Source organism: Mus caroli, chromosome 16, assembly GCF_900094665.2.
Source record: "Mus caroli chromosome 16, CAROLI_EIJ_v1.1, whole genome shotgun sequence".
Lineage (NCBI taxonomy): Eukaryota > Metazoa > Chordata > Mammalia > Rodentia > Muridae > Mus > Mus caroli.
The window spans coordinates 28,278,939-28,290,515 of record NC_034585.1 but is presented as its reverse complement, the minus strand read 5'-3'; the positions used below and the strand labels follow the sequence as shown (position 1 = coordinate 28,290,515).

Sequence of the window (11,577 nt, the reverse complement as noted above, 5' to 3'; positions counted from 1 at the left end):
ACACATACATACATGACATATATGCAGGCAAAGAAAGAAAGAAAGGAAGGAAGAAAGAAAGAAAGAATGAAAGAAAGAAAGAAAGAAAGAAAGAAAAGATAAAATAAATCACTTTAAAAAATTTTAAGTAAAGCCGTGCGTGGTGGTGCACGCCTTTAATCCCAGCACTCGGGAGGCAGAGGCAGGCGGATTTCTGAGTTTGAGGCCAGCCTGGTCTCCAAAGTGAGTTCCAGGACAGCCAGGGCTACACAGAAAAACCCTGTCTCGAAAAACCAAAAAAAAAAAAAAAAAGTTAAGTAAAAAAAGAAAATGTGATTCTTGTTTGTGTTCTACATTTTTCTTTCTGTTATTACCTTGCAAAATAAATTTACAGAGAGTTGATTTTACTTCCCTCATATTAGATAATACACCCTTAAACTCCAAATATCCACCTAAGTTTTGGGAGTTGGGATGGGGGAGAACGCATGCCCCTGTTGGTCTCACAGTTTTCAGTAGTTCATTCTTACCTTTCACCCTTCTGAAGTATATGACCAGTTGCTCTTGTTTCTACTAGCTTCCAGAAGATTTTCCTATTTCCATCTGTCAACAAAATGCTGGGGTTATAGATACCTGCGACTATTTCTTTTTAAATGAGTTCTAGACGTTGAATTCAGGTAGCTAAACTTAACAGAGTTAGTAATGCTTTAGACACTGAGCCATCTCCTTTGTTCCCAGAACCCGTGTAAAAAGGCATAGTGAGATGGAGACAGGAAGGAAGCATAAATGAATTATTTTTTATTAGTAGTATTTGATTGTTTTTCTGCTTTGATTTTTTTTTTTTTTTAGTTAAAGTTATTTTAGATTTTTTCATTTTTGTTTCTCAAGTATATGAATGTTTTCCCTGCATGTATATTTGTATATCACATCTGTAACCTGGGGCTTGGATTACCTAAACCTGGAGTTTCAGGTGTGAGCTGCCATGTGAATCATGTGGATGCTAGGAATAGAACCTGGGTCCCCTGGAAGAGCAGCAAGTCCTCTTAACCCCTGAGCCATCTCTGTCTTAGTCTGTATTGTGGGCTTCCTTGGAATTTGTCCATAAACAGACTGAATTATTTGTTCCTAATGATTTCTAAACAGAAAGTACCTATTTAGCAAAACAAAATTTCTGAAAATGTAGATTTAGCTAGAAGTAGAAAGTCAATTTAATTAAGTTTTTAAAATATTTGTTCTTAAACTGGAGATGGCTCAGAGTGAAAGCAGTTCTATCCCTTGATCCCACATGAAGGTGGAACGAGAGAACAGACTTCTTCAGCTTGTCCTCTGACCCTACACATTAGCTCCTCCCATTCTAGATACACAAAGTCATAATAATTAAAGACCCGCCAGCCTCTGCCTGTTGAGTATTGGGATTAAAGCTTGGCTCCAGCACAAAAGCAATTGAAACTTATTTTCTAAACTCAATTCTCTACTATGCTAAGTGAAATTTTGCTTTAGAACTTTTTAACCCAAGATTTTAGATTTTAAAATCTTAAACATTTTTATACTCACAAGCGTGTGTGTGTGTGTGTGTGTGTGTGTGTGTGTGTGTGTGTACTTACACAGGTATTACATGCAATACTCTTGGAGGCCAGAAGACCGCATTGAATCCTCTGAGCTGGAGTTACAGATGGTTGTGAGCCATCCACTATGAGGATGATGGGGACTGAATTTGGGTCATTCTTCACAAGGACAAGTCTCTTCACAGTTACAGAGCCTGTTCCCTGCCATACACATTGTTTGTGTTTGCATGCTGTTTTGTAATTTGTTTCATGGACATCATTTTAGCTGACTCAGCGATTCCTGAGTTCTGTTCCTGAGGCTGGATAGTCTTATCACTGTAGGACGAGGATAACAGAAATCTCTTGGTTTCTTGCCCCAAGGTTACTATTAATGTGGTGTGGTGTACGCCTGTAATCCCAGCACTCAGGAGACAGAGGCAGGTGGATCTCTCTGAGTTTAAGGCTAGCCTAGTCTACAGAGCAAGTTCCAGGACACAGGGCTTGCACAGAGAAAAACCAAAAAATAAAATGGTGTGATAGAAGGCCATAGGTCTGAGGAAATGAGTACTGTTAAATCAAGTTCTTCATACCCAGTCTAACTCAATTCTAACCCAATTAATGAGTATTAGTGGCATTTTAATTTGGTTGGCTGAAAATTGAGAAGAACCTCCATATGAGATGGATTCTGAAAAACAAAGCATTTGAAATATTTTTCTATGCCTAAACATAATGGCTCATGTGTCACAGACTTTGGTTTATTACAAGCTTGTAAGATTTTCCTGGTGGAAGAGATTTTGAGCTGTAGTTTCAAGCTTACTTGTGAGTATCTGTGCCAGTTTTTACCTTTGAAGAAATTAAGGGTGAGACTGGAAAGTTGTACTCAAAATGCTTAGTTAGCCGAACAGTTAACTGGCCTTTGAAAAAGAGATTTTGACAAATGCTACAACATGGACAGACCTTTAAGACAGTGTCTTAAGTGAAGTAAGCCAGGATAGACACTATGATTTCACTTGAATGAAGTACCTAGAGTGTCAGATTCATAGAAAAAGAGGATGATGGTTGCCAGGGCCTGGGGTGAAGGGGTCTTACTGTTAAATAAGTGTTGAATTAATACATGCAAATGCTGTAAAGATTCTGAAAATGGAACTCTATTAACATTCAAGTAAACTGAATATTCTATTTCTTAGCAAACTTACTTTCTAGATTTAAAAACAAAACAAAAAAACATAAGCTATAAGCCAGGTATGATGGCACACCTTTAATTCAAGGGCTCAGGAGACAGAGGCAGGCAGATCTCTGGGTTTCAGGACAGCCAGGGCTACACAGAGAAACACTTGTCTCAAAAAAATTTAAAGAACAAAACAAAAAACAACCCAGCTGTCATTTTTGTGATCTTAGCACTATCTGAACTTAATAAGGTTTTATTTATTAAGGAAAATTTCATAGCAGTGTATGGTATCATACACTGACAGAGGCAGGCAGCTCTCTGAGTTGAGGGCCAGAATGTTTTACATAGCAAGTTCGGGGTCAGCCACTCCTACATAATGAGACACTGTGTGTGTGTGTGTGTGTGTGTGTGTGTGTGTGTGTGTGTGTGTGTGTGTGAATACGCAGATAACTATTAAGATAGAACAGTAAGATAGACTTTTATTTCAATTGTTACTTTTTACTTTTGTAGGCCAGTTAAAGTCTAAGTATGTCATTTATTAGTGTTTGGAGTGTCTGATACGAATTATGAAACTTTGTTTTTAATATGGATACTAAATGCTCTTTTTTTCTTTTTAATTTCAGTAAGAAGTCTCAGAAGTGGGATGAAATGAACATCCTGGCAACATATCATCCCGCTGACAAAGACTATGGCTTGATGAAAATAGACGAGCCAAACACCCCATATCACAAGTACGTGACGCACAGTCTTTCTTTGGTGGCTTATTTCCATTTCCTAGTGATAACATTTTCTAAGTAGCAGATACGTTAAATCTGTCGTACAGTTCTTACTAGAGTGCTAGTTGATGATCTACCCGAATCCATTTTTGCGAATACTCTAACTTCCCATTATTGCTGTGTGAATGTTTATTACACCTAGATGGTTGTTAGCTGCTGATACACACTAATTCCCCCTCATTCTTTTCATTGCTCGTAGTGTATATGTATTATCATGTGTGAAGGTGTCTGAGGAGGCTACAAGCCAAAGTCAGATCACGGGGAGCTGGAGTAGAGGTGGTGAGAGCTGCTTGGTTGAGCGCTGACCAGTCTCAGGCCCTGGTGAGCAGCAAACGCTTTTGACGGCTGAGCCATCTTTCCAGCTCCAAGTTCTTTTTGAAAGGAAGATGAGGTTTTTAGTTCCCTGAGTAGAAAGCAGAGGCTTTCTTTGTTTATGGGCGAGGGGGAAGCTATATAGAAGTTTTGTGGTTTTATTTTATATGATTCTGTAGTTCTGATTTGTGTTTTGGATATGTTAAGTCTCAGAATTTTTATTTATTTTGAGATACGAACACACATATTTTGGGCTGACCTGGAATTTACCATATAGTTCAAGCCGACCTTGAAGCCCTCTGGCTTCCTCCTGCGTGCTAAGGGCATGAGCCACAGTGTCAGAATTTTAAAAATAATTGTGAAGTAATACTATCGAGCAGTAACCAAAAAGAGACAAAAATAATAAACACTAAGAGACAGTACAGATTCTAAGTAGGTAGAACACTTAATGGAGATTATGACTACATCTGTAAATCATGTGCATGTTTTTGTTTTGTTATGTTTTGTTTTATAATTTTGTTGGCAGGATTTCATGAAACCCAGGCTAGCCTTGAGTTTGCTCTGTAGCTGAGGATGGTTTTGCTTTTCTGCTCTTCCTTCCTACATCTGTAATCCTGGAACTACAGGACTATGCCCAGTTTATGTGTTACCGGGGGCTTTGTAAATGTCAGGTGTGAGTTACATCAACAAAACAAGGCTATCTTTTAAATTAACGGGATAATGTGATGCTAATAAAAACAGTACAAATACACATAAAAATGTTAAAGTCCTTGACAGGAAGAAAGAATGAAACAGAAGGTGCAGATAATGAAACTGAATAATAATAATGAAATTTGAGAAAAGGAGTAAGTGAAGTGTTTATACCCTTTTTTTCCTATTAATTATAGGGTAATTAAAATATATATCTCAAACCCTGTATCAAACCAGAATCCAAAGTCAGGATTTTCATCTTAAAGAAAATCAGCTTTTGTCAGTCAGCTTTTAAAATTTGCATGAGATTGGTTTTGTTTTGTTTCTTTTTTTCTTTTTTTTTTTTAATTTTTAAAATTTTTTTTAAAGATTTATTTTCTTATATATATATATATATATATATATATATATATATATGAGTACACTGTAGCTGTACAGATGATTGTGAGCCATCATGTGGTTGCTGGGAATTGAATTTAGGGACTATGCTTATTCCAGCCCCACTCACTCCAGCCCAAAAATGTATTATTATATTTAAGTACACTGTAGTTGTCTTCAGACACACCAGTAGAGGGTGTCAGATCTCATTACGAATGGTTGTGAGCCACCATGTGGTTGCTGGGATTTGAACTCAGGACCTTCTGAAGAGCAGTCAGTGCTCTTAACTGCTGAGCCATCTCTCCAGCCCTGTTTTATATCTTATAAAATATTTTATTTAACAATAACAAAAATGTTCTTTATAGAAAGATCATGTTAAACTAAGAGTGTAATAAACTTAGTGCACATATTAGTTTATATTCTTTAATATATACACACAATTCATTTGTAATGTAGAATTTTCTGTTGAACATTACTATAAAAGTAAAAAAAAAAAAAAAGGGCTGGAGAGATAGCTCAATAGTTAAAGAGCACTGACTGCTCTTCCAGAGATCCTGAGTTTAATTCCCAGCAACCTCATGGTGACTTACAACCATCTGTAATATAATCTGATGCCCTCTTATGGTATCTGAGGATAGTGACAGTGTACTCATATACTTAAAACAAAATAAATCTTTTTTTTTAAAGTCAAAAAATTATATTTCTTATACCCTGCTCTGCTCAAATCCTAAATGTTCTTGGGATTAGCTCACCTTTCCATAGATAAATGTATAAACCAGCAGGGCTTCACACACACACGTATATGTAGTTGAGTTCATAAAATTCCTTCAGTGGCTTGAGAATTGAAGCTGCTTACTTTTATAATACACAAGAGCAAAATTTTTACTAGCTATTTGTAGGAAAGCTAATTAACTTTAAAATCTTACTAATTAGGGCTTTAGGGTCTGTATTACTTGCTTTCATATTGTTGTGACCAAGTACCTGGCAGAAAAAAACATGAGAAGGATTTCTATTTTTCTTGACTCATGGTTTCAAAGGATCATGGTGTCTGTCCATGGTTGCTTGACACCATGTCCTTGGAGTAGAACTCCATCACAAAGGGAATGTGTGTTAGAGAATTTTTTAAAATATTTTTGTTTTTTGAGAATTAGATAAATTTTGATCATAGTCTTTCCCTTAAGTTCTCCCAGATTCTCCCACCTTCCCACTCGTCAACTGCATGTGCTTTCTTTCTTTAAAAACAAAAACAAAAAGCAAATCAGTAGAGACCAGTGACCTTTTTCCTCCAGCTAGGTCCTTCCTTCCTTGCACAAATCTCTAGCAATGCCATCCTAAATCCTGTGAGGGGTTCATCTGTTGATTGACCAGAGCCCACATGATCTGACACTCTGCGAGTGTGGCCACACACACCCAGTACTGTGCTTTACTCATCCTCTAGGCACTCTTGCTTCCCGATTCTTCTCTCCCATAGATTTGTTAGTGTATCAGCTAGTCAGTGAGATAATCAGAGGGATATGAAAAACTATATATAAGCCCACCAGAAATCTCAGAGTAGGAGAGAGAAGCGAGTGTGCAATGAGCACTCCTAATTCTCACTGTGTTTAGGGATTAATCCTGGATCCTCGGGAAGCTCTTGGGTTTGCGGGGGGGGGGGTCAGAGTTCCACAAAGGAGAGGTCACTTGGCTTCTGTTTCTTTGCATTTCTTTTTTTTTTTTTTAATTTTTTAAAGATGTATTTATTATTATACATAAGTATACTGTAGCTGTCTTCAGATGTACCAGAAGAGGGTATTAGATCTCATTACAGATGGTTTCATGGATGGTTGTGAGCCACCATGTGGTTGCTGGAATTTGAACTCAGGTCCTTTGGAAGAGCAGTCAGTGCTCCTACCCGCTTGGCCATCTCTCCAGCCCTTTCTTTGCATTTCTTAATCCAGTGAAGTTGGCAGTCAGAATTAACCACCACAGGATCTAAGTTTATTTTTCCTACTCTTTGTGCATTTAGACCATTTCTTTCTTAATGGTGATCTATAAGTGCAGATTCTAAACCAGCTCAGCATTCTCGGTGCCTATTGCTAAGTTGAGGCCAGCTGGGGACATAGCAAGACCGTTCCCTCAGAAAAATAACACTTAAGACCATCAAATGGGTTATTTTGTAGTATTTGTCAATCTGTTTCATTGGATACAAAAATTTATCTAGAGAAAATTATTTTTTTCTAAATAATTTGAGTTTTCAGTACTTTGTGATTGCTTTTCTCCTCTCATTCTTTCCCCCTCTTGTTAAACTTACTTTCTTCTTATTGCTGAGGATTGAACTCTAGGACCTTGTGCATGTCTGGCAAGGACTCTACCTACCACCGAGTTACCTTCCTAGCCCATTCTTAAGTCTCTAACTACGGTATCTAATACAAACTGTTTTAAAGTGAAATCTCAAAGATGACAGCAAACCTCTAAATAAATTGTAATTTTAATTAAATAGTACAATTGTATTTTCAATCTTGATTTTCTAGCAATTTAATTTTATTTCATGTATCATGTATCCGTTTTAACAATGTGCATGTTAATAGAAATGCTTGTTGTTCTAGTATGATAGGTGACGATGAAGATGCCTATAGTGATTCAGAAGGCAATGAAGTCCTGACTCCAGATATCTTAGCTAAGAAGTAAGTATGCACTGCCCATAGGGAGTTTTAGCTGTGCAAAGCTAAAACATTTGCTAGTGTGCTGCTTGTACATTTGTAAATGAAGGACTAAGCTTATCTCGGATTGGGGGTTTACTGACAGTTGAACCCAGGGCTACATGTTAAATACTTGCTCTACCACTGAGTAAGATCCCCAGCCCTTAACTAGATTTTTTTTCAGGTTATTACAGTCCACAGTTAATATCAATCCACACAGGAAGTGGGAAGATTACAAATACCTGAAAACTTGAATCTATTTTTCTCTGTGTGATGGTGCTATTTGTAAATATCCTACATGGTAAAGATGGGAGAACAGCAAATATAAGTTACTGCTATTGATGGATTTCTCGCACCCACTCTGCTATCCTTGCTGTTTACCGTCTCTGCATCCCTTCCTACTTTTTCTTACTTTGTCTTCATCAGTTACATATAGTCTGTTTATTGATCATTGGGGACATTATCATGACTCAAGTTAAATGAGTCATTTAAATAGTACAAGTATCTCAGTTACTAATGTCTCCCTAAATATTATTCCGTAGATTAGCTGCTGCTGAAGGCTCAGAGCCAAAGTATCGGACTCGGGAGCAAGAAAGCAGTGGAGAGGAAGATAATGACCTCTCCCCTGAAGAGCGAGGTAGGTTATTCAGTCAGCTGCTTTTAGTGTGGTGCTAGTCATCTTTATTTGCATGATTGAAAAATTACCTTCATATTGGAGAAGTAGTGGGCAGGAAAGTAGAAAGCAATAGAAAATGGATTCTACATGTGTGAATTTCTTATGTAATAGTGTTTCCTTCCTGATTTGAAGAACTTCAGGTGGAAGAAATATTACCATCTTCCGAGTATTTGCAAATATCCCTTTCTTTGTGTTTTTTAACTGACTGATAAAAAATAGATATTTGGTAAATACTTAAAAAATTAATGCTTTTTGTATCATTTAGTATTTGAATGATCTTCAAGTGGGTAGATTGCCTTGTTGGCTGTGCCTTTTCTGTTTTAAGGTTGTAATAATGCAGGGCTGGGATGTAGTTCAATTGGGAAAGTGCTCACCTAACATGCACAGAGCCCTGAATTTGAGCCCCAGCATCAAAGAAACTGTATTGTCTATAATTTCAGCCTAGAGAGGCGGCAGCAGGAAGATCAGAAGTTTACCCTTATTCTCGATTATGTAGTACAAGGTCATCCCAAGCTACTTGAGACCCTGTGTCGAAGAAAACAAAACAAACAAAAACAGTGAAGTGTATCCAGTGAAACAAGATGATAAAATATAGAATGAAATCTGTATAGGTCCTGTGGAAAACAGAATCTTAGAAGAAAAGCTAGAGAAGTGCTCATTACAGAATGAAAGAGGTTCTTGTGGTCCAGACAGCACCTGCATAGTTAAGACGTTCCTGCTTATGTGGGTTTTTGTTTACATGGAACCCTGGCCATATAGGAATATGTTTTATCTTGCTGGGTTTTATACTTTTTGAGCCATGTGAATATATTATCTTTTCAAGATAAAATTAGGTCAGAGACCTTTTCTGGGAGACCTGAGTTCAGATCCCACAATCCATGTCATATGGGTCAAAGCTGCTGATATCTCTAGCCTCAGGCACTTGCACAGGCTTGTGTGTGCACATGTATGAACTCACTCTATGACCAGAACTCAGACATCTACCTGCCTCTGCATCCTGAGTGCTGGGATTATAGGCATGTGCCACCACTGCCTGACTAAACAATAAATCTTTAAAGTATATAAAATACCCAGGTGATCATTAGTATCTGCAGGTATTGAACTTGTACGTTCAAGCAGCAATGATTTAGAAATATTGAAGGAAGAAAAATGAGTCCGTGTGTCAATGATAGATATGTCAGAAGAGGACGTCAGATCACCTTATAGATGGGTGCTGAGAATTAAATTCAGGACCTCTGGAAGAGCAGCCAGTGCTCTTAACCACGAGCCATCTCACCCAGTGAAGTTCTTTTAGTAAAATGTAGCAGCTGTATTAAATTGTCACTAATTATGTTTCTAGTCATGGCAGTTTTTTAATCATGAGGCTTTTTCTTAGTGAAGCATGGTATACACACACCTGTTTCATCAATTTGTTCGCACACTATTCATTCTTTGCCCAAATGTGTGTGCATGCTCAGGTGGAGGGCAGAAGACAGCCCCCTTCTGCCATGTGCCAGCTCTGGTGCAGTCCTGTAGCATTTGGGAGGCTGAAGCATCAGGAGATGTAGGTCATCCTGGGCTGCATAAAGAACCCTGGGGTACAGGGGATGGTGCATGGAAATGAGAGTACATTCTGCATAGCTCTTGACCCAGAATTAACCAGCTAGTTTTTGGATCTTGTTTGTGTGTGTCTTCAGGCTTTGTGCATTCTTCATACCTACTATTATAATTTAGCTTTTGCCTCCCATTCAACTATTGCTGGAAAGTTTTCTTCTGTCTTTAAATTTTCCTCCCAAAATTTCTAATGATTGATGATGTATACTTGAATCATTTAAATAAAGCAAAACTAGCAAGATTTTTATAAGGTAAATATTTTAGATTTTGTAGGCTGTATGGTCTTACTACAAACTACCTGACTGCCATTGCACACAAAAACAGTCATCTGCGGATAGAAACATTTAAATGAATTTGTGTAACTATTATACAGCAAATTTCACTCTCAGAACAGGCCTGCCCCAATACCCCAGTGGAGACCTTCTAAGTTTTCAAATCTTTTATAGAAAAGAAGCGGCAGTTTGAAATGAAAAGGAAGCTTCATTACAACGAAGGACTGAATATTAAGTTAGCCAGACAGTTAATTTCAAAAGACCTACATGATGATGACGAAGATGAAGAAATGGCAGAGACTGCAGATGGAGACAGCATGAATATTGAAGAGTCAAATCAAGGTCAGATGCCCTAACCTGAGCCTGAGCCTGAGCGTCTTAGTGCCTAAGACGGTGCTTCCTCTGCTTAGCTTGTGGGAACTCCCGCAGGACACTCTGCTGATTGACTTTACTGTGGCAGTGTTTCTACAGTTTCAACATAAATGTTATGCATAACCGTAACTTAAGACTGTATGCTATATGGTGGGTTGTTATTGCTGTTTTCTCTCATCCTTTACTTGGCGTTAAGTAAGTAAGGGTTTTAGTTTGATTATATGAAGTCATATTTTATTTAACAAGAAAATCTAAATTAAAGCTTAAGACTTTTTACCTGTTTTTTTTGGTTGTTGTTTGCTTTTGCAGTTGAAGATTAAACCAGGGCCTCACACATGGTATTAAAACTGAAAGGAAATTGTTTTGCTTTGTTTTTTGTGGGTTTTGGTTTTGGTGAGATGGTCTTATACCATGACACAGGCTGGCCTTACTGGTGTGAAAAACACTAGCCACCATGACAGTTCTTTACTGCATTGACAGTTATTTTGAATTTCAATTTCCTTTTTCTTTCTTTCCTTTTCTTTTTCTATTTTTAATTTAAATTGAGATAAAGCTAAGCTGTGTAGCCTCCAAGAGCTTAATTCCACCTCCCTTGGCTCTGAGTGCTGGGGCTCCAGGTACCCACCATCATGTCCAACGTGTCCAAGTCTTAGTTACTTTCTCCTAGGATATATTTTCTTTCATTTGATTTTGAGGTACAGGATCAAACCCAGGGCTTGTATATATCTACCACTGACGTGTATACCCAAGCCCCAATTTTTGTTCAGCTATTATTCTTTGTTTCACAAATGTGAGGCAGGTATGGTAGTATGTAATCTAGCACTAGTCTTGGCTGAAGGATTGCTACGAGTTCAGGCCAGCCTGACCTACAGAGCAAGGCCTGTCTCAGAAATGCAGTGCTTGTTCTACCCTACTATGGGAGATGGAGTGCATATTCTCTACTTTTACTTTATACTCATAAGCTGATGTTTTTTGTGGCATAAGATAATTCAATAATATGAGATAGTAAGTTATTTATAGTCTCATTATAGTGTTAGATTACAATATTTAACATGAACAAACTTCATCCTAGTAATTGTCATTTTTTTTCCTATTACTTTTTTTTTGTTTTTTTTTGTTTTGGTTTTGGTTTTTTTTGGTAC

The 11,577-nt window shown here is 37.6% G+C and overlaps 1 protein-coding gene across 1 annotated transcript in view; it reads left to right on the top strand.

The window, feature by feature from the left end:
* The window catches only part of Ppp1r2 (protein phosphatase 1 regulatory inhibitor subunit 2), a 22,362-nt gene that overhangs the window by 6,324 nt on the left and 4,461 nt on the right, over positions 1 to 11,577 (top strand). The window contains exons 2-5 of the mRNA XM_021185146.2: positions 3,312 to 3,419; positions 7,430 to 7,507; positions 8,065 to 8,159; positions 10,238 to 10,405. Coding sequence (XP_021040805.1) covers positions 3,312 to 3,419; positions 7,430 to 7,507; positions 8,065 to 8,159; positions 10,238 to 10,405 — 449 coding nt within the window. The remainder of the gene's footprint in view (positions 1 to 3,311; positions 3,420 to 7,429; positions 7,508 to 8,064; positions 8,160 to 10,237; positions 10,406 to 11,577) is intronic.